The sequence below is a fragment of the Gymnogyps californianus genome, chromosome 3, assembly GCF_018139145.2.
Source record: "Gymnogyps californianus isolate 813 chromosome 3, ASM1813914v2, whole genome shotgun sequence".
NCBI lineage: Eukaryota > Metazoa > Chordata > Aves > Accipitriformes > Cathartidae > Gymnogyps > Gymnogyps californianus.
Window position 1 is genome coordinate 893,520 of NC_059473.1, and position 23,078 is coordinate 916,597.

Here is a 23,078-nt window from a genome sequence, read left to right on the forward strand (position 1 = left end):
CTCTTAATGAAATGTTTGAAGATCTTCCTTTTAGAGATGTGATTATGCTTCTGAAAGCTCAGCATTGATCCTTTTTGCAATCTCCTGGGTTACGAACATTTCCCATTTTGTTGTCATTCCACCAGTGTGCTGTGAAGGTGAAAATAAATTGTTTTCCAGGATAGGCTTATCACTGTTTCCCTTCACAAGTAGTTATGTTCCAGCTGAAATTTGAACATGGCTGAGGTCTGGTGCTGTCTTGTCCGGTCTTGTCTGGTGCTTTCCTTTTCAACTTGCACTACCCCTGAACTATTTTTCTCTAAACAGCCTGCAGGGTCACAACCTCTGAAAACGTAGGGTTTTCTTTTGTGACTGATGCAACAGTTGTTTCTTGGGTAAAGAATCTATTGGAGCTTTCCATGCTAGTGGTTTTTTTGTTTGGTTTGGTTTGGTGTTTTTTTCCCCCCAGCAAGTGTGAAAAAATAATGTTTTGGTTTTACTAGGTGTTGCGTTATTGCCGTTTGTTGATGAGCGACGCCTTAGAGCAGCCCTGGAAGAAGTCTACCCTGACCTCACTCCTGAAGAAAGTAAGAATTGTGATATTTTGTTACAACTTGTTGTTACTACTGTGTTTCACCCTAAATGAGCAAGGTATAATAGATGTTTGGTTGGATTGAACTACAGCAGGCTGTAGCCGCCTCTTCATGGATGGTGCTGGTAATTAGAATGATCCTCAATGGGTTTGTTTTTGCAGCTTTCGCTTACTTTTCTTGTACTCAAGTAGACCTGCATAAGACTTAACCTGAAAATTAGATGGCAGCTTAATCATATGAAAAGCTTCTACCGGTATACACTGTCAAAGTACTTGTTAGATGAGTATGTTGCAATCAAAAGAATAAACTCTGTTTCCAAGGTTAGAGTTGATGGTAAAACTTGATAGGTGTATTGGCTGTTCTGACCAGTAGGCTGGCTGTGTCCAGTGACGATATGTGAAGCTTCGTGTACGTTTGCCTACACACGCTGAACGTGTTACTTTCTCCATTGTACAAAAATAATAGCTGGTTCTTGTAGGTAAACTGCTTGGGAGGTATGGGGGGTTTGGGGGGTTTTTGGTTTGTTTTGGTTTTTTTTACGCAGCCTCTCTGTGTCTTCAACATTACTCTGTTCTAATTTCAACATGCCTCCCATTGAACGTGAGATTCCCGTTGTTTTACTGTCTGCCAACTACCCTTGTGACCAGAGACATCCTGTTCTGGGCAGAGACACTGTCTTTCCAACACTCTCAAGGAATGTTCAAAGCTTTCTCCTAAATCACAATGAAGCTTTCCTTTTGCGGAGATGTCAACGGGACGGTGTGCTGGTCTGCTGTGTTCCTTCGTTCCCTCTTTGCTCTGAACTCTTATCCCATTCTTTTAATCTTTTCTAGGCAGAAGAAATAGCCTTGGTGGTGATGTTCTTTTTGTTGGAAAACACCATCCGCTTTGTGACTTTATTGTAGAACAGTACAAGACCAAAAATACAGAGGTAGGTTGCGCTTGTTCTTAAGGGATTGTGTAAATGGTGAGGTGGAGGTCTAACCAAGTGCTTCAGCTGAAAAATTTTTTTTTCCATAGCCGGTGGATATGCCCCCAGAGCTGTGCCATGGAATCCAGGGAAAACTTACACTGAATGAAAATGCTGTTCTTCCAGATCAGTGAGTATGGCTTTTGGTATGGGTTGTTTGATGCTAAAGGACACTTCCTTCAGTTATGTCTGCATTTAAATAAAAATGTCTTTGTGCCCACAATGAGAAACCTAAAACTCCTGAGAAGGCAATGCATTTAGTTCTGAGGCTAAACATGCTTTCCGCTAGGTTTCATACTAGGTGTGTATTATCAGCATGTAAAAAAAAAAAAAGGCAAGTAAAACTTTCATTCTACGATCCTATTTTGTTTTAATTTCAGAACTAGGCTTTTAAAGCAGCATCAGAAATCTTTAAAGCAGTCTGTGTGTGTTTAATTGCTGATGAATCTTTTATTTTTGTTGTTTGTCATTTCATCTGTGGAAGACTGATTTTTATGTATTTAGTACTGTTTGAACTTTAATAGGTAAACAGGGCCTACATAATAAAAGTAGTAGTGATCAGCGGCCTTATGCAGTAAGGTCATGTTGTTTTGGCCTCTTTGCTTTTGTATGAATGTTAATTTAACGCAGTCTGATGTAACTTCCAATAGTGCATGCTGTTTAAAAAAAAAAAAAAAAACAACTCCTCTGCTTTTTATATGCTAATCTCAATTGCATTAAACAAAAATCCAGATAGAGCGATATTGGATATATTTCGCTGGTTTCCATTTAGGCTATAGTACTAAATTCAGGACTGTTACCAGCTACACATACAAAAAATGCTAATATTTTTTGTTTTCTAGATAATGCATTTAGTTTGAGAAATTATCAGTGTAATCTTTGCATTGTAGGATATGCATTCATTTATCTAACTTTGCTTAGAGGCATAAGCAGGTGTTCAGTAACTCATTTGCATTAAATGCACAAACACTCTGATTTTGTTGGACAGATAATGTATCCTAGGTCACACTCACTAATATACATTTCTCTATTCTTGTCATGGCTTGTGAAGAATACGAGCAAGTCGGAGCTGTTCTTGGAGGGAATAGCAAAGCAGGAGAAAGAAAACTCTTCTGGCATTGTCTGCCCTAGATAGGGCGTGAGAAATGGGTGGTTTTTTACCTAGAGAAGTAGTTTGCTAGGAATTCTGTGAAGATGAGCAGGCTTTTATATTGCCACTTCAAAATAGACTTATTTTGCTAAAAAGATTTGGATCAAATTCAGCCAGCATGTGTGCGGTTTGTGACCTCTGTGTGTAACATGGGTCTGTGACGGTTGTGCGCAGTAGGGTGAACAAAGAAATCTGGTTTCTGATGGGTAAGAGTAATTTTCTCGAGCGTGTTGTTTGTCTGCTTGAATTGAAAGGGTAAAGTTTTCTGGAGGAAAGAAGGAAAAGGTTAAGATGCAACTGCATGTCAGCCTATTAAATCTCAGTTAGAAAAGAGACTCTTTAAGTGCTGTGTAAAACAGCTGCTAAAATTTTTTTTTTTTTTTACTTCAATGCCTTTTTCTTCCTAGTGAAGCAGATTTGTGTCTTCGTGGTGTCTGCGTGTGTGTCTGTCTCCCTGGCCGCCTTCTGCCCTCTTAGAACCTGTTGGCTTGTAATAATCAAACCCTAGCAGTACAGGGAGGTTTCCAAGGTGCAGAATAGTACTAAAGTTTGTAAACGGGCTGCTGGGTAGTGGGAAGTCTGTGAACCCACTGTTAGACACTGGAGAATCCACACAGATCAGCTGCAAAAGTAATGACATTAAGAAATAAGGATTCAGTAATTCCATTGCTTATAGAGGTATTTGATTTAGGGGAAAGGCAAGTTAACTTTGAAATCCCTTTCATGTGTCGCAGGCTTAATTGACAGAGGAACGGGAATGGTAGCAACAGAGAAAGCGGAGCAAATGGTGAGAAATGTGTTACATGGCGTTTTGACAGAGGTTTTTCTCTTTACCAGGACAGTGGAGTCTCCTGTTCCAATGCTGCGTGATCTTGCACAAAATTCTGCAGTCAGGTAAGTAAACTCTGGGCTTTAATGCAATGGTGTACAAAATACAGCAATCAAAACTCATTTTATTCTGGTGTTTTGTGTTGTTGAATTTGCAACAGAATTCATCTCTTAATAAAATTGAAGCTTTTACTTTAAACGCTTCTGGTTTTCTGTGAGAATCGAATCCAAGATACTACGTTGTAACACAGCGGGCTTGGGTTAGGGTGGTTAAGCAGAGTGTGTGTCGTGGCATGCCCTGCAGGGATGTCCAAAATAGTCGTTTCTCCGCACATCAAACCCAGTGTGTTTCGTCCCTTCAGAAATACCTCATCTTTCCTGCTGTTGCTTTTCTGCTTGCTCTCTGTTGGGACTTCTGGGTCTTTGGCAAGCAAAGAGCAACACCTACAGAACTTGATAGTCTGTATCAAGCCTTTTAAATTAAAGAAAACCAAACGTTCATGAGAGCAAGCCTCCGAGACAGAATTGGGTATTGATTGAAAGCCCTCCAGCTGTTGATTTTTGCCTCTTGGGTTTTTATTCATTTTTCTTCCTAGCAATTCCCAGGGGATGCCTGAGAATATAAGCTTCATGTCTTTAAGAAGTAAAGGATTAATACTAACTTTGCCTGAATGTGATGTTTGGGAGAATAATCAGAAACTTCATAATGAATGAAAAACAATGCAGAGTTTCCAAGAGTAAATCTTGTGGTCGCAGAAGATTTTAATTACTCTCGCACTTGACAGCAAATTTCTGTAGGTCTAGTGTGTTGTATGTCATTCTCACTTAATTTGGCACAGTATAATAGGTAGGTAATGCTTGAGCCTATAACCTTTCACTTGAGCCACATAAGATACTTGAGACACTGAAAATCACTTGTGATCTGTCTGCATAATTTTTTTTCCTCCAAGGAGGCATAACTTGGTTCAACTAGAACAACTATCTACAGGCAGTAAGAAATGCTAAGTTGTGGCTTGTCAGGATATTGTAGAAAGGATGTTCTGAAATGGGGATTTAGTTACTTTGAGTAATGAGTTAAAGGTAGGTTTTGGCTTTCCATCTGCCACTGTCAGGAGGTTTGAATTGCTTTACGCTTCTGTCCATTCCTCTATTGCAAGGATTTTTCTTCCTGTCTTTTGAGATAGTATGAGCAGTCATGATTCTGCTCTTCAGTTCTTGTGACTTTGGCCGAATTTTCCAAGGGACCATTATTCTCTTTCCTTCGAGTCTCATTCATTCTCTGTGCTGAAAAACAGATGTATTTCAGCTGGAAGAGTGAGATTATTCTGCTTAGTTGTTTGCTTTTATCTTTCTTGGCATCCCGAGCATTCTTCTTTATCAAATGGTAGGTAGCGAGAGAGCAGGAAGCAGGTTGGTGCCGTGTACTTCAAACACGTCCCTGGTGGGACCTACCTGAGGCCTGGATACTTACACCAGGAGACTGGAACTACTAGGAGCGTGGATGAATTTTCCTAGAGCAAACCCAAACTGCTATATAATGCATTGTACCAGCAGAAATTAAGCTGTCAGCCACTTTTTGCTCTATTACTATTTAGTTTGTCTAATGCTAGACAGCTCAAAATGCAGGGTCTGTGAGATGTCACTGAAAATAGGTGTATATCCCTCCACGGGAACTGCATGCAACTGCAAAGCCGCCTTTCAGCATAAAAACTCCTTGGCCCAGGAAATCCCACTTGAAGTTTTGTACACTTTTGACTAGACTGCATAGCAAGCTGATACCCTTCCTGTCTATACTGTGGCAGCCTTTGAACTTAATCAAGTACAATCGGTGCTTTGACTAGAGGATATGTACTCAAGGGTCTGCAGAAGATACTTTCATTACCGTACATAGGACTAACTGTTTTTTAGACATTAAACTTTCTTTTGGGCTGGCTACTGATACAGGGGAGGAAAAAGGTCACCCTGTGGAAAATAATGGAGACATCCAAGTCCAATATAGTCAGTATATCCATGTGCAAGAATTGCACTTTGCAGTTTGTTGTGGGTTCTTGAATCTTTTCTGTTGTGTGCATCACTGTTAATAAAGCAGCAGTTACTTTTTAATCTTGCTTGTCTTAATTATCAAGGAAACCTAATCCTCAAATACTTTCTCCTAGTATCTCTTTCAAAGATCCACAATTTGATGAAGACTTTGTTTTCAAGGCTATAGTGTTACCTGGTGCAAAGTAAGTATCAGTTGTCAGTTTTCAAATAATTCCGTTTTGTTTTCATTAATCTGAGCATTTGCTCTGATAAGTATTTATGGAACTATTTTTAATATTAAGGAAACCTGCTCCAGTTCTGAAGCCAGGAGACTGGGAAAAAACCAACAATGATGGCAGGCCTTGGAGACCGCAGCTTGGTTTTAACCGAGACAGAAAACCAGTCCATTTGGACCAGTCAGCGTTTAGAACTTTAGGGTAAGATTGGCGGCATTGTTATCGACTGCCTTGCTGAAACAACTATACTCGTGTATTGCTTTTTTAATTTAAAAAAAAAAAAGAAAAAACAGAAACAAAGGGGGTGGGGATGGTCTGTCGGAGATTAGGTGCTGGTGTTCCATGTTGGAAACTTTGGCATATTTGGTGATATTTAAATTCAGTATTGATGAAAACTGTATATTACTATAATTTTGCAGTAATGCATTGCATTCTTCTTGATTTGGGGAGAGGTTCTACTAAATATTTCTAACTAGCTTTCCCACTGTTATTTTTCAACTTGTTTGGTGGTTACTTGCTTGAAGTACAGAAGGTACAGTGAGAATATTGCACACAAGTGATAATTAAGACTATTATGAAGACAGGAATGTCTTTTATGCTTTTAAAAATGAAGAAGTTTTAAAACCCCTTGTATGAAGCATATGTTACACCGTACAATCCGTTTGATTGTTACTTTTCAAGGCATTGCCACTGTCAGTTTTTATTAGTTCTCCAAAAGTCCAAGTAACTTTCTCAGGTGCTGCAGTGTAGTACGAGAATGCTTCTGAGTGCAGGATGAGAGAATGAGCTGGGGTTATGTATTACAGATAAAATGAAATGTTTCTCCTTACTGGGGAGTGCAAGGAGCCATACGTTTATCAGGGCCAGAAAAGAGAATGTTTTAAAGGAGACTGTATTACTAGCAAATAAAAGTAACCTCTGAGCAACTGAACATGAGTTTCTCTTTAGGAAGAGAAAATACTTTCTTCTTCATCTTATGGCTCTGGAGGAGCTGGAAGGAGAAAAAGCAACACCCTTCCCTTCATTCGTGTGTTGGAAAGCATAATTGTTCCAGTGCTACACTTGTGAACAGTCTTCTGTTTTTCCATGTCATAGTTATAAAAAAAAAAAGTATAGCTGTGTTATTGATTGCATACGATGTCTCATTAAACTGCTGCCCAGGGTGGCAGACACCACAAGCATCAAAGTCTTAATGTGAATGTAGTTCCGTACAGGAAAAACACCAAAGGCCTGGCAAACATTGACGCACCAATGTTTGCAGATCCCTCGTCTCTATGAACTCTCACTTCTTAGGAAACATGACAGCAGTTCAGTTTTGCTGAACTCTTACACAGTTTGCAGGAAATACACGTTTTTCTGCTTATTGTGGCTTGCTATAGAAACTTCAGAATTTTTGCTGGGACCAGCTCACAAAACATGTGCTTTGGTGGTGGCGTGCCTGGGACCCTGATCTGTAAGCGAGTCATCTGTAAGCAGCTGTAAGCATGTTTCTGCACATCTCCAGTGACGCACTGGAGAGAGCTGGGGTGTTTGATGGGCTGGGTAGCAGCTGTGCTGTGAGGTGGCGTTCAAAAAAAAATCTTATTCTTTTTCCTTTCCATTTCTTACACGTAATAGCCATACGATGCCAAGGGAAAGAGGGATGCCAGGAATGTATGCCAATGCAGTACCTCTTGGAACTTACGGGAGCCCATACACCAGGCCGCTTCTGAGTGGGCAGCAGCAGATTCCTAAATTGTTGTCAAGTAAGTGGGTTCTGCTTTCTACATTTCCGAGTTTGAAAAATATTTCGGTTTCGTTTTGGTCTGTTGCACTATTACAAAGAAAAAATGGATTCAGGCATCTGTCTTCATTAACCTTGTGTTTCTCTTCTCTATTTCTCTTCCTTTATGGAATTGCTGTAGTGAAATGTACTAAAATGTAATTATGTGCCTGTAAGCGGGATCCCATTTTTAATACTGCGCCCTGTATTCAAATGCAAGAGGAAAAATAGCACTTTGTCTACTAAGGGTTCCCAGTGTTTGTTATCCGGAACGTTTTCAGTATGCGGCTGAATCTCAACATCACCAGCATCAGCAGACTTAGTAGAAGCTTGGTGCTTTGTGTCTGAAGAGAAGAACAAGAGGAGGATGCTGGCCACAGAAAATAATTAACGCACAAGGAATGGTGGCTGATCAGGAGAGACTGTAGGACTGACAGAAGAGCTGTGATTGGTGCTGAGATGCCAAACTGAACCGAAATTGCTAATTCACAGTCCTGTATTGGCTTCTGCCTGCCTGCAGTAGGTGTTGCAACTTCTGGCAAAGAGGTGGTAGGAGATGGTCAGGAGGTCAGGGATGCCACTGCTGTTGGCTTGGTGAACAAGTGGGTCACTGGAAGTGGTAAGATAAATCCTGTGTGGCCTAAAGTGGAGTTCTTCATCCTGGGAAGGAATTGCTTGTGCAAAGGGCTCCCAAAAAGCACACTAGTTAAGAGTCCTGTCTCTTCGCCTGTGATCAAGAGCTGCGTTTCTGTAACGATGGGATTGAGACAGGAGGAAGCTTGGCTAAACTGCCTAAAAAGGTGCTTTAAAGTAAGAAGTTCTCACTGTTCAGCTGAATTCTTGCAATATTGAATTATGCAAGTGTTTGAAGTTTAAACAGCTGACACAGATAAAGTTTGAACTCCAACATTTTGTCACATACAGAAGACCAGATTACTGCATAGTGAAGCTGTCAGCCTTTTTATGCTTGACTTGCATTTTTGCTGCACTTGAAACAGAGAATAAATAATATTGATGGCCATTCTGAATTAAACTTATTGTCCAGTCCCAAAGTAGATGAAGTGTAGTTGAGTAGTGGGTGCAGAAGCTTTCTTGTGCGAGGAGTCAGGTTGGCTTAAGTGGAGAGACGGATTGAATATGAGATCCTGCAGCTATTAACTTTGATTAAAGGAAAACAAGTGATTTTTATTTTTTTTTTTTAAACAAACAAGAAATATGATCTAAAAAGAAGAGTGGGGAATGGGGAGGCAGAACTAACAGACAGGCATCACATTTTTGTATTAATCTCCAAAAAGAGAAAGTCTGTGTGGTTTTGGGGAGAGAGAAAGTATTCGTGAGCCCATCAGTCCCTATACTGCTGTTCAAGTCTTCTGAAGTTTGAGTCTTAACGCTTTGTGGGAAATACTTGTTTCAAAGCAGTTTTCTCTTCCTTACGTACGTGGAGCTGATCTTGCCAATCAGGTACTTAGAAAACTCTTATCCTCGTGGCGTCTGAGCACCTTGCGTTGTATAGGAAGCACTCCACATGCAAATATGCCCCGATGCCATCATTCTCTCAAATTGAGGAGGCTTGAATCCACTGATCGATATGAAATCCCAGTCCATCTGTTGGCCTCGGAAAAACTGGTGGCTTTCTTTCACGCATCCCTTCCTCTCCTCATCTGCCCCTTTCTGCAGGTGTGCCTGGCAAATCTGAAAGCAAGGCTTTCTTTTTTTTTTTTGGCTGGTTTTTTTTTTTTTTCCCTCCTTTCTCTCATTGTGCCACTCTTCTTAACGCTGCTTTTTCCATTAGGCAGAGGTTGATCTCGTGCTTTCCTGTTGGTGCAGCAAAAAGAGATGCCAGGTCAACCTGCTGGTCCCTCCAGCCGCCGTTGTGGCGCGCTGCTCCGCACGCTGCCAGCAGTCGTCATACAAAGGCTTTTTCACAAAGCAGGGGTTGTGCGCCTGCCGTTGCTCTCCGAGGCTCTTCATCCCAGAGTCGAGAAGCTGGTTCCTGGCACTCTCTGTTTTCGTGGGAGACCGCAGTGCAACATGCTGCAAAAGTATTCTTTGTCAGTTCATTTTGTTGTGTTTCTCCTCCTCTTCTACTAATGATACCAAGCTGTCCTAGGAGATTAGTCTTAAACTCTAATTAACTTCTGATTTAAACTGACTGCAATGTGAAGTCTTTACAACTAACTACAGCAGCAGTTGACTTAATTGAAGCCAAGTGGCCGCATGTGTCTTAACTCCTCCTTTACTGGATAGAGACCCTGCTAAAAGGGTTAAACCCTTGCTTAAAGCCTTCTTAGAAGAATACCTCCAAGTGTCATAGCCCAAAATTTCTGCTGAGATCAGTCTTTTTCACATTCACACTGAAGGATGCTTTTGCAAATGGGACCACACCCGGACACCGTAACACATCCTGGATTATGGATTGTGTGGGTTGAGTGTGAAGCAAACCCGTCAAGATGGGAGCGTGTCAGCAACTCTCTGAACCTCACTGCAGTAGGTGGTGGTCATCTTATTGAACAGGAACAGTCTGCATGGACAGTGTGTTTGCTCCGATGGAAATTTGTGGTCAGAATTGAGCACACGGGCCAATGTCACCCAGGCGGCCTTCTGTCTAGGAGTACCAAAAGGTGTTCCTAGAGCTGACAGCACAGCTATCTTCTTGCCTTTTGCAGTCGCCCCCTTCAGTTCAAGCACAAATGTCTCTGTCAAAGCACAGGTATCTTCAACTAGAAAATCAAATTAGAAGGAATGGGAAGGCATATGCTGAGTTTTCTTAATGGGGCAGGTTATCTCTTGTGTCAAAGTTGTGTTCATCAGCTATGTAATTGTGAGAGAACAGCTGTATGTTGTGGCATAATTGGATTGGGAAGCATCCAGAACCCACATGTTCCTGAAAAACTGGAGCTGATGTGGTTAAAACTCCCACATTTTGTGGGATTGATGCCGAGCAACTTTTCATTTTATGTATTATGTTTTTATATGTATGATGAAGTAAAATTAGACTCTAGAAGGGCAATGCGGTCAACCAAAGTGCCATCTCTTCCTCAAGAGCCTGCTGTGGGTGTTCCTTACTGTTGTTCTCTGATTTGACTTTGATGTGCCAATTTTCGGTTGATGAATAATTGTCTGTGCTGATAACTTGGGGAGTCAAGTGCAGTATGGCAGTACCCTGTGAATGGCATATTTGGTTTCTGCAGCACAGGATATCTGATTTATGACTTTCATTTCAGTCAGTAAACTTGTCAATTAGCTGCATTTGAAAAGTGATTTTGATTAGTGCAATCAGTAAACACAAAATCTCGTCTTTGATTGCCACACTGATTAGATAAATTGTTACTTGAGGAGCTGCTAGAGAAGGCAGTTTATTTGGCCTTATAGCTCTAGGAAATGCCTAAGTTTTGAAGACCAAAGAAAATATTAATTGTCATTTCTTCTCCAATTTTGTACCTTTTTGAAGTGCGATTCACTGCTCCAAGCTTTTTCCCTCAAAGATTGTTCTCTGTCAGAGCCATAGAAATGAATAGTAATAAGGTGGCTTTAAATGTTTTTATGATGATTTCATTAAACTCTTTCTTAAACTGTTCCCTAGAGCTGCAAAAAAAAATCTGGTTACAGCAGAAGAGCTGGGTCCTTTATTTTTCAGGTGGGGGGGAAAAAGCGATTAAATAGGACACATGTTTTTAACTAGCCCTTAAGCAGGGGTCTGTATGAATGGGAAACACTGTACCAGGGCGAGACCAGCATCATCTCACTGGGTTTCTCACTAGAGCACCATTTGACCCTGGCAGTGGAATGGAAAACGTGTTAATAAACGTCAATTAAAATGTGAAGTTCTGACCAGGGAGGGTCAGGGAGGGAGAGACTGTATCCGTCTGTAAAATTGTCTGGATACTTGGCAGGGGGAAACATGGCCATTATTCTTCCTGGAATATAGAGGGGGTTTTTTTCTGGAAGTTTGTGTCTCCCAGCAAGCCACAGGAGAACTGAGCCAGGCCTAGGAGACCTGCAGGTCTGGTTGTGGTGATGGAGCCAAAACCTAGCCCTCATCCTGGCGGCTGCAGGCGAAGAACTACTGGTGTTAGTAATGACAGATAAGGAGGGGTTTGTACATCTGAAAACATTTGTAGCAGAACTCAGTTCTTTTGTATTGCATGTATTTCTGTGGTGCTGGTGTCTGAAACTTTGAAATTGTTAGAACTGAAGTCTTCTTACGATAATTTTTTTATTGAAAACAATGACACTCTTGGGCTTTACCAAATTTTTTTAAATTTTAAAATGTTTTTCTTTTTAGCAATTTCATCTTTGTACTTTTTTTTTTATTTTAAAGCTTCAGTTTAACGTTGTGTCTTAATTGCTCATTTCCCCCAAAGTAGCTGAAGACAGCATTACGGGCCTGGGTTTTCTTGTGTTGCGCTAATCTTGTATTCAAAAGCAAACACAGCATCACTAAAGCATCGTGTTAGCACAGCCTGTTTATGCATGTAAAAGTCCTTGTAATTCACAGGCTGATCAGTATAAAAGTGCCACATATCCCTCTTTAGACCTTGTGATGCTTTAGACTGGTTTGGTTACACTGTATATGGAATAACCAATTATACCTGATCATGAGCATCAGTTGGTAACAGTATATATGTGTCTCTGTGTGTGTGTGTATATATATATAAAAAGACAGAGAGGTTTATATATTGGTTGGGGCGGGGGGGGGGTGTATACATGTAATGTTTAATAAATAAATAAAATATAGTGTGTACCCCTCTGCAGCTCAGGCCGTTGCTGGGTTGGGTGGGCTGGATTAGCTCTGCCCAGAGGAGGCCCAGGCGGGAACAGCGGAGCTGCTGGGGATCAGAATTTATTTCCCCTGACGAAGCTGTGTTTATCTTCAACGGGGACTGCCCGCACCCTCCCCTGCGTGCTCGAGTGCTGCCGTGAAAGGTTTCTGTCCGGGTCAGACTATTACAGCCTGCTGACAATCCAGCCAGAGTTAGGAGAGAGGTGCAGATTTTCCTTCTGTCCTTTTGGGTTTTTTCCCCCCTTTTCTTTCAAATTATTGCAAAGCTTTAGCGTACCTGAATATTGGTAGCTTAACAGGGCGTTGCTGTCCCATCGCAGTACGTCCATTAGACAGCTTCTGGAGCCAGCTGTTGAAATTAGGTCACACTTAAACACCATTGAAAATAATCAAAGGTGTCACTGAAACTGAAGCTTTTGATTGATGCACAATTTGAGTGTTGTGGACTGACCGGGGAGCTATTGATTAGCTGTTTCTTTTATCCTGTTTACTGACCAGTTTATTTAGAAGAACAGCAAGCGTTTAATTGCATGTCCTGTTAAAGCGATGTTGTTACTGCTACGTCTTTGTAAAGAGTTAGTTTGGGTAGAAGAAACAATTGAGAAGTGGGTGGTCTTTTTCCACTGCAGTTTCTTATAACTGCAGTGCTAGGTCTCTGGCCAAGTTTTTACCCGAAAAGGTTTAATTCAGTCTGATTACATTATCTGAGAGATCATTAATAGATTTTTATTATTATATTATCATTGTCTAGGTTAACTTTTAAATATATTTTTACTATCTTTAAATATATCCTAAATATAACTATAGTATATATATTTAAACGTGAATAAAGTGGAACTGTTAGCTTTATTACATGCTCTAGTCATTCTTTTAGTTTGCTTTATAGAATAACTTAGCCTAATCAGAGGGAAACTTGCACATATTTTGAGTATTAAGTATTTGTTGCTCACAAACATAGTGTGTTGTGATGATGACACAGCGGTGTGCGTATGTGTATATCTGTATTTTTTCATATAGTGTAGCGATGAATGTACTTGTAAGAAATGTAAACGTTAAATGAAGTCTCCCGTTGTTACGGTAACAGACATGGGTTTGCATTTTTAAAAATTCAAGAGAAGATACCTGTGAAGTGTCCAAGCACTAACCAATGCTACTTCTAGCAATTAAAATTCATTCTTCTTATAACTTGGAGCTTATTGGACATATTTAAAAAAAAAAAGTTGCCTTTAATTAATACTGAGCTTGCCACTGATGGACATAAGGGCTCTATCAAAATCAGCAATAGTAGCCAACGACTTAGTGGAATGTATTTGGTGGTATATCCAGTTTGAGCTTTTCTGTTTGACTTTCAAAAACAAGTTCTTGGGCACGTGTGAGAGTAAGTGGAGCACAGTTCTTTAAGTATACTTGCTCTTTTTTATTTTAACACTTTGTTTTACCCTCTAGATCTAAGACCCCAGGAGTCTTGGCGAGGTCCTACGCCCTTGTTTCAACAGACACCACAAAGGTAAGGCGAAGGGATTGAAGTTTTGTAAAATGTGGCCAGGAGGATGTACTTGGTTCTGCCAGGCTTCGCAGCTTTTTTTTTTCCTCTTTGTTTTGAACTTTGTGGCTTAAATTTGTTGAAATCATGCTGTACAGCAGGTTTTTTAAGTTAATTAATGTCCATGATTTATTTATATTTTGTGAGTGCACTATGTGGTGTTCATCCTTTAAAAGGCTCGAGTACTTTGTATTAAAAAAAGAAGGCAAAAACACTTTCCATTAAAACTCAGACTTCAAAATTAACTTTACTGTTGGTGCTTTGGTACCGTTCTTGGTTCTTTGGCCTTTATCTTATTGAAGCTTTTGAGATACTATGAAATTGAACACAGAGAGCTTAAAACTGCATTAGATTTTGGACAGGCTAAACAAATTTCTTTTTAGGAGGGCTGTGGAGCTTAATGAGGCATAACTAATGGTGTTCCACTTTTATCATTTCTGTGCCGCAGCCGCAGCATTAGTACAGACTAGCCATTGATTCTTGCTACAAACCTCTTGAAGTCCTAATCAGCTTCTTTGGTACAAGTTTTTCAGGCCTGACAAGCCTATTGTAGGGCAGTGTCACTGTAGGTCAGTAGTTATTAGTTGCCACTGAAAACAGTTTCTTTAACTACTTAAGACTGAACTGAATTAAATGCAGAAGGGACTCAGGGAAGGATTATGGAATCTGCAGTGCAATAAGTGCCATCGAATAGAAGGAATGTGACATGGTTTGATAATAAGGGATGTTTTACATGCGTTCCTTCATTGATAGGTTGTATGTCCTTAAGTCAGATGGACTTTATAAACTCCAGCGTACCTGTGAAAGCTATGAATAATGATAGTTATTTATATTTATGGAGGAATGAGAGCATATGTGAGATCTTTGAAGTTTCTGCTCTGAGGCACAACTTTTTTTTTTTTCCCCATGGTTTTATTTGCAAATGTTAACCATTGAAAATATGAGCTTTGGGAGAATTTATTGAGCTCTCTGCAATCACGCTTTCCATGGCAACCATTTTGATCCCTATTGAAATAAGTCCGGCTCCCTTGTCCTGTGCCACATCAATGTGGAATATTGCATTATAAATGAATCTTGCATTACAAACTTTAATATTAACTTTGTCCATGGGAGTTGCTATTCCCACACCTTAATTAAATCCAATTTATATAGGACCATTTTGTGAAATATTGCTACAGGTCTGTAACTTGTCGTTACTTTTACAATGCTATACTTTTATCATTTTACCAGGCTGTTTATTTTTGCAAAGTGGAAGAGTTTATCAATTCACATATAAACAACTTCTTTCAACCAGAAATTCTGTTTGTTTCTCACTTGAAATACACATTTTTATTACAATTGTAATAATCGACTGTCTCTCTAATCAGAATCCTATCAGAAGGTTACTGAGCTTGGTTTGTTCTAATATTTTTAGAAGCGACTGCACACCGCCCAGGTACTTCCGAGCATTTTTGCAGATAGACGGTGTTCGTGGTTCGATCTGCTAACTTGTCCAGCATGCTTCTAGTGTTGCAGTATTGACCTCACTATTCAGTTCCCAAACTTGAGGAAACTGGTGTCCTCTGAGGTGACTTTAAATTGAAGATGTATCATCTTCACCTGGAAAATAAGCTTTAGAGAAGCTTGGAGAATGCCGTTCTAGCTTTCAAGTGACAACAGGATATTTACAATGCTTTCCCTCCCTGATGGTGCTTTGTTATACCTCTGATGGTTCATGAAAGTCTCTAACTTGCCAGTTTCAGTGCTGAGGAGAAGTAATTTTGCCATGTTCTTGGAAGGTGTTTGATTTGGGAAACAAGTCAAACAGATGCTTAGGGCTGATGTTGAGTTAGTTGCCATACAGAGATATGCATGGAGACTTAAGCAAAAGTTTCACCAGAAACGTAAAGATAGATAGGCTTGGTGCAGGAAAAAATGGCTGAACCTGTTGAACTGAAACCCTCCCCAGAGGTTTTCAATTTCCCAATTAATTCCCTGGGAGCTGCCAGTTTCCCGTACTGCTAGCCCCAAGGCTGTCCCCGCTTGCTGCTGCGGCTTCAGGTGCTCCAGGAGCAACAAGGTGCCGCCGGGGAGAGCAGCGAGGAATTTCTGTTCTCCGTCACCTCTGCTCCCAGGAAGAAAGTAATCGAGGGAGAGGCCAGCCCCTGCTCCAGCCTTTTCAGATGAAGTGGGTTGGCAGGAGGCTACGGTATCCTTGATTTGTGACGTCAAGCAAGGGATAAGCAAGGAGCCCTGTCCCTGCCAGGAAAGCTTTGAGCCTTTGTGCCATTTCGGGGACAGAGTATTGCAGTGGGGGCTAAAGTAGCTCTTGCTTCACTGGCCTGGGTGGAAAAAACCCAGTAGTGTAAAGCTGCATGTTCATAGTCCAGATGATCTTGTCTCCTGCGTAAGATTTCTTACTTATAAATTTAGTGATGCAATTCAGCGTGCAGCAAGTAAACTAAAATTGGTGAGTTGCCATTGAACAGGACACCTTTCAGCGTGTCCTGTTCAGGCCCTGGTCTGACTGGGCTGCGTTACTGGAGATTGCAGAAGATTATTTCGTGCTCTTATCTTCAGTGCTGGTGATCTGATATGTTTCAGAGGTTATATATGTATTTGCTACCTGGTTTCCTGGCTGATGGAAATTTGTAATCTGGTTAAGCAAAAGGATTTGCTTAACCTGCTGATAGAAGAGATTTCCAAAGAAGCTGAGGTTGGAACACACAAATGCTTTACTGTATAAAGTTTCCTGAAGTTGTGTTTTAGCTATCCTGTATGTATATGCTTTAGTTTAATCGTAAGTTGACTTAACTCTGGATAGTGGATTTGAGTAACTCTGCCAATGTGAACTCATGTGATATTCCAAGTGGCACAATTCTTTTTTTGTTACCCGTGAGGCACAGCTTTGTTGCATACAAATCTCCACCCTCAGCTAATTTGAATCGCCAATTAATACATCCACTAGACGAACATGAAGTCAAGTGCTGCGAGGACTATAATTTCCTGATTTCTGTTTACCGGATGAAAATCTAAAATCTTGTTTTTTTTAAAAATAGTACATAGTTCTGTGAATTAAGAGCAGCAAAAGGTGTAAGCTGCTTTTCTGGCTTTAAGATCAGAAAATGCATTGCAGCTTTTTTCTTTTCCTACTGGATTTGTCCTCTAGAATATGTAGTGTTTCTAACTGAAAATCACCAATGTCACTCTTTGAGATGGCCTCGAAGCAAAAATGCCCCAACATAATAGTGATGTTAGTGTTAATGTGTTTCATTTGTTAAATATCCCAACTTTTCACTAAGCAGCACTTCATTGAAATAAAAAGTTTAAACTCTGTGCCAAATACATATTAAAGTCAAATGAAATTTGTGTCAAACTTTCCCGTTCCAGGCATGTAACAAGTGTTGGCCTGTGATCATCAGTCGCTGAGGGTATTTATCACAAGCACGTTAGCAAAGTTGTGGAGACAGAGTGACTGTTGATGAAAGCCCTAGAGCTGGGGCTGTATAGGTAATTCCCTGTAGTTTTCCCTAAGGCTGGGCAGTGTATTCTTCCTGGAGAGTCTGCTGTTTTCTAGGAATAATGGGGGGGAAAAAAAGTTAGTACTCAAAACACTTAATGAAAAGGAATATCAGACTTAGAATACTGATTTTGAGTGTTTAGCCCCTGAAAGTGTAATGTGCTATTAACTTTAAATACAATATTGCTCCTCCTAATGAATGATTCAGATAACATTGTGCATTTCTAGACATACCTCTGAAGCTAAAAATAAAACCGCACAGTTCGGTGTTACCACTTAGCTTTTGTGTGTTCATTTTTACTACATGTATTGCACATCATATTTATCAATTGCGTATTTATCAGGTAAGACTCATACGTTTATAAACAGGAATCAAGTTGTTTATTTGTGGTGATGGTAGGAGTTTCTCTTGCCTTTCTAAAATTCAGGCAGGTCTTAATCTGACCAGGTGGAGCAGCTCTCATGCAGGCTTTAGTGCGAAACCAAAAGCAATTTGCATCCAAAAGCAGAAAGCCTTCACGTCCAAAATTCCTGTTTTCATTTCTTTTAATCTTACGTTTACCTGTCTTGATTCCAACTTTGCCTCTGTTCCGGTGGGTGAAATGTGTGTTTAAAAGCCCTTCCTCTCCCAGCATCGCTTCCTCAGTCGCTCAAAACTCAGTTTGCCCAACATTGTACAGCTGGCTGTGAATCCTCCCTTGGTCATGAAAGTCATACCTCCTCCCTGAACTGCATGGGCGTTTGAAAGAATCTGTCAGCCTCTGGGTAGGGTTACTCCTCCAAGGCTGAAGTCCTGCCAATTTAATCCAGCAAATCTAGGCAGAGGCTCTTTGAAGACGTACAGAGTAACTTTCGGTTCAGCGGTGCGGCAGGTAAATAGGAAACGCAGTGCTCATGCTCTCTGCTATTCCTGCCTGTCTCTCTCAGCAGGCTGGCTGCGCACTGTTCAACTGACTCTCTCTTAAACAGGGGTCAGAAAAGATTAACTGTCTCGACTATCCAATGTTTTTCCTTTTACAGCAACATATTGTACTGCAAAACATAACTGCCATGAATTCCGTAAGGAATTGTACCCTTACCAGTGCTCAGCTTTAAAGACAATATCATGGCTATATCATTTTTCTAAATATTTTTAATCAAACAATGATTTGATGTATTATACCTGTTGCTTTATAATTGTAATGTTAGAATAGGTACTTGAAGGCAATTAAAACATTTCTTGCTGTTAGTAATCTAGGGTGGCAAACTAGGTTATAATGGATGTTAAATTTGCGTTCCCATATAAACTGTACACCAAATGTCAGTCAGTCCATGCCAATTAGTGCTTATGTTGCTAGGTCACCGTGGTCAATTGAAAACGACATCAATAGAACTTGAAAAGGTTTCTTCCCGATCAGACCTTCTGACATATTGAGCAGAATAATGGATGGGAAAAAGCAGCCAAGGCCCCTACCCTAGATTCAGAATACTCGCAGTAAGAATTCATTTGCAACCTGCAATTAACTAGAAAGAATGGACTCCCAGAAAGAGTCTGGACATTTAGAAAAGAAAGCCTCATTCTCCTGTATCGCACATGTTTACTCTTTGGATGGTGTGTTACATTTAGCTAGCTTGGTGATATCTGGGTTTTAATCTACGTTCAAGATCGGTGTGGATGAATTGGCAAATTTGCCCCTAAAATAAAAGATGGACAGAATCCTTCCAAGGAATTTGAAAAATCTCTGATCTGTAAAACGGAATTTGCTGCTTGTGGTAGTACCTGGTTCTGTAGCTTTCAAGCTGTGATGAAGGAAGCAGTAAGCAAACGTGGCCTTTTGGTAGGAGAATCTTGGAAGATATTCCCCCCTCCCCGATTTATCTCTAACGACTTGGCCGTCTGCAGTACCACTGCAGGCATAGCTGGATGTGACGGTGTTTAACTCTGAGACAAATCGAATCATTTATGATACGAGACTATAGAAACTTGGATTTTGTGGTGTGAAACTCTCTCTAGGAGCTAAGTTCATGCTGCAGTGTGTTTCTTCTTTACACAGAACTGCTGGGGCTGCTCCTCTTCTTGCCTGGAACCGCATGCTGCAATCTCAAAATCAGTACCAGCCAAGTCAGTACCAGGGGCTGGGCGGACCAATGAGTTACCCACAGAGACCTGAAGATCGGATGGACAGGGGAAGACAGGTATGAAGACGTTGCCCCTTTTTTGCGCGTTTTGTTCTCTTCCCGAGTAAGGCTTCCTCCATGTGTGGCTGTGGAGAGTGAATGCAGCATGGGTAGGCATTCCTGAGCTGGTTTTAGCCCAGTAGCTGTGTCACCAGTGAAAGCACTGACAGGTAAGCTTCCCAGCCTTGTCCAGCCCCTCCGTGTGTACCCCCTGGCAAAAGGCCCATGACATGCCTATGCTGCCACTGCTTTTCATTAAAAGTAGATCCAACCTGCTACCAAGTCACACACTTGTAGCCTGAGAAAACATAATCTGAAGGCAAGCGTTTCAATCAGAGTCTTCCTCTTCTGTAAGGAAATCTGTCAGCTACACATTTTGCGGATAGAAGGGTTTCTCCCCAGTATGTTTAAAACGTAGCTTCTTACGACTTCATTATTTTTTCCCCTCGAATGTTTATTGGCTTTCTCTTAGCTGAAAAACTACTTAAATGCAAACGTTAGATTCTAGTAGCCAGAGAAATAAACGTGTCTGTGAAAGTACACGTGAAAATAGCTTTGTGTGGTTAAATGAAAACAAGTGAACGTGATAGGAGAACCTCATCCAAAATTATAGGTGACTTTGTCATCAGTTTATGAAAATGCCACAGAATGAAAATGCTTCTTGAAAGCAGCAGGTGACTTTGCTTATGTGATATTTTTTTTCTGTGTGTGTTCCCAGTAAAAACATAATCTGCATATACTCTTGTACTAGAAATTTGAGTATTTACAATGCTGTATGCTAGTTTAATATAGATACCTGAAATTTTATTTTAAAGTTTAAGCTCTGTTGCTGTTTTGGTAAGTCAGAACTATTACTCAGCTGTGGGAAGGTTACTGACCGGTAATGGGGAAAGAGGAGGAAGAGTGCTCAGCTGCTTGGTAACAGCACTGTTTCCCAATCCTTTATATGGAAACTAAGGCACAAACTGTTTGAAATTTGCCTTCTGTTGGGACCTGGTTCAGCTGCCTCTCAGAAACGTGCTCAAGATAAGTCACTTCTTAGTGTATGCTCTTAGTTTTTCTTTTCTTCCCAGTCTGCCCATCTCCCCAGTACGCAAACAGTTGTGTTACACGGTACAGCACCAACACAGTCAGATTTGGTGTTTGATTTCTGGGACTGTTTCTCCATGCTATTGGCAGCATGTAGTCATTTTCACGTAGATACAAATTCTGTCCTGCAGTGTGTGTATTGGATAATATCCCAGTCTCCTTTGCTTAGACAGCAGGGACTGCAAGTACAACCCATTTAAATTGTAATGTCCTACAGCGTATGTGAAAGTCTTCTTACAGCATTTTTACCACTTCTCTGATTCTTTGTCTGCTCTATGTTTTTCTTTTCTGTTGTGGTTGGGAGACTCAGGTAGCGCTATCTACCACAACCCCTTTTGCACCATGACGTTGTTATGGTGTGGGGGTTTTGAGGCAGCTAATACAATAAAAACAGGTACTGTCAAACCAAGTTTGTAAGAGAAGAGCCTTTGGCCTTTGCTGGGGAAGCTTTTTGCAGAGTGCCGTGTGCTTCTCCGTCTGGTTCAGCTTGTCAGGACCGAAGCCCAGCAGAAACAGCCTGTGAGCTGCTAATACCGTCCTCAGCATTGTCTGCCGGCTGCAGGATTACATGGTGCTGCTGAAAAGATCTATAGCCAGCAAGCAGTCTGCCCCAGCGCTCCCAACTCTTAAACTCTTGTTCAGCTGAACCCTTGTTAGCAGCAGTGAGACTCCCTTCTCCACACACAGCCCACACCCCCCCCCAACTCCTACCCTGAAGCATTTTTAGTACGGAGGTGGCTTTTAAGTCTGGAGTAAGAATTGTCTTTAGCTCATTCAGTTGCCTTATTGGTGTTGCAGCAAGAAACAGGGGAAAAAGAGAGGCAAGTATGCCACCGTGCACTCTTGCTCCAAGTACAGCGGGGAGGCATTACCAGTACAAATCCTTCCAGGACTGGTTTTGGCTATAAGCAAAACTAGACAGCGTGGGTTATGATCACATTGGGCTTAATGGGGAAACGGTGGGGCTTGAATCCTGGCTGTGCTGCCCAACTAGTCCCCAATGGTTTTTAAGTATATTTCAAATTTGGGTGAGGTGTATGATAGGATCAGTTTTCAAAAATCTTTCATTTTGTGTTAACACAGGTTTACCCAAAACACTGGAGACAAAGGAATAAATGTGGGATTGCACTAATCCGTAACAGGGGCTGCTGTAATAATGTAGAAAAATCAGTGGCGGATTTTGATGCTGGTGGAGTCTGGGTGGTATTTAATTAGGGCTGGAAAAGAGATACTTGAAAAAAGTCTGTCTGCTACGCCATACTCTGCCCTACCCTTTACCCTGGGTAGCATAGGTGGATAAATTTGCAAAAGGAATCGGTGCTTAAACTAGTTCGTTCCCGACCTTAAATCTTCATGCATAACAGCTACAGCTGGAATCACAAAGGTGAACAGGAATTGTCTTCCAGAAGTGGTTGCAGTGTGGGCTCAGGGAGGGCATCCCCTGCTAGTTCACGTTTGGAAAGCTCTCTCGTAACTGTGGGGTCTCCGAGCATCGTGGACATCTGCAGCCTGGCAGCGGCAGAAAACCTCTGCCCTCGCCGCTCTCCAGCTGTTTGCCACCTGAGTGATTAAATAGGAGGCATATTGCTGCTTGGTAATATTGCAGTCTTGCCCAAAAGGTAAATCACCTGTCACTAGCACGGGACGTGCCTGCTGGATCATGAAATCACGTTTAAACTGGGTGGTGACAACGGTTTTATTTGTATTCACGTACGTGATGGTTATTAAGGACAAATCTTTCAGCTCAAGTAAATTTGCTTCCTGAAAAAATTTCCTTTGCAGTTGTATCGCTTTCTGACTGGTTTTTATCTCCTTGTAAATTTTTGTTGCCTTTTTGCCTTTTTTCCCTTTTTTTTTTTTTTGTTATTTTAAAATGAACTTTCAGATTTCATTATTTCCTCAGGGCTGACAGCACTGGAGTAAAATTAGAAGCTACCTTAAAGGGTTTAGGGTGCAAAACCAATAATTGAATCCTAGCATTGCTGCCTGTAAATTTCAAAGCTTTAAAGCCTTGAAAAGGGATTCAAGTGGAAGTGGTGACACATAGCAGCATAAATAATTATCTTTGGTCCCTTTCACCTCTGAATTCTTTTTTTACAGCATACAGAACATGGTCTGAAGAGGTTAATAAATGTGCTGCTACAAAGTGCTTACAAAATTAATGCAACTGCCATGGATATGGGTTGCGCTGTGGTAGTGGGTATTTGTTGGTGCCTTCCAGCTGTTCCAGACAACTAAAGAATCAACTTGATCGTGTTGTGCAGGTGTTTTGACACTTTTATTGTAGCCTGTAGTAATACACAGCTGAATGTCCAGATAAACGTCTTGGTGCAGCTCTTACAAGACCTCTAAATTGTAGTTGTGTAGCAAGATTGCTGCTGCTTCTGTAACTGGCAGGATTGTTTTGAGGGATATAGTCAACTTGTTTCTTTTTTTTACTTGATGGCAATCAAAACCGAAAACAAAC

The 23,078-nt window shown here is 40.9% G+C and overlaps 1 protein-coding gene across 3 annotated transcripts in view; it reads left to right on the plus strand.

The window, feature by feature from the left end:
• XRN2 (5'-3' exoribonuclease 2) overlaps positions 1 to 23,078 on the plus strand; it is a 50,808-nt gene that overhangs the window by 26,224 nt on the left and 1,506 nt on the right. For all 3 annotated transcript variants that reach the window (XM_050894501.1, XM_050894502.1, XM_050894503.1), the window contains 9 exons: positions 483 to 566; positions 1,406 to 1,503; positions 1,593 to 1,672; positions 3,530 to 3,586; positions 5,677 to 5,745; positions 5,845 to 5,979; positions 7,396 to 7,523; positions 13,770 to 13,830; positions 19,399 to 19,540. In XM_050894501.1, the coding sequence (XP_050750458.1) occupies positions 483 to 566; positions 1,406 to 1,503; positions 1,593 to 1,672; positions 3,530 to 3,586; positions 5,677 to 5,745; positions 5,845 to 5,979; positions 7,396 to 7,523; positions 13,770 to 13,830; positions 19,399 to 19,540 (854 nt within the window). The remainder of the gene's footprint in view (positions 1 to 482; positions 567 to 1,405; positions 1,504 to 1,592; positions 1,673 to 3,529; positions 3,587 to 5,676; positions 5,746 to 5,844; positions 5,980 to 7,395; positions 7,524 to 13,769; positions 13,831 to 19,398; positions 19,541 to 23,078) is intronic.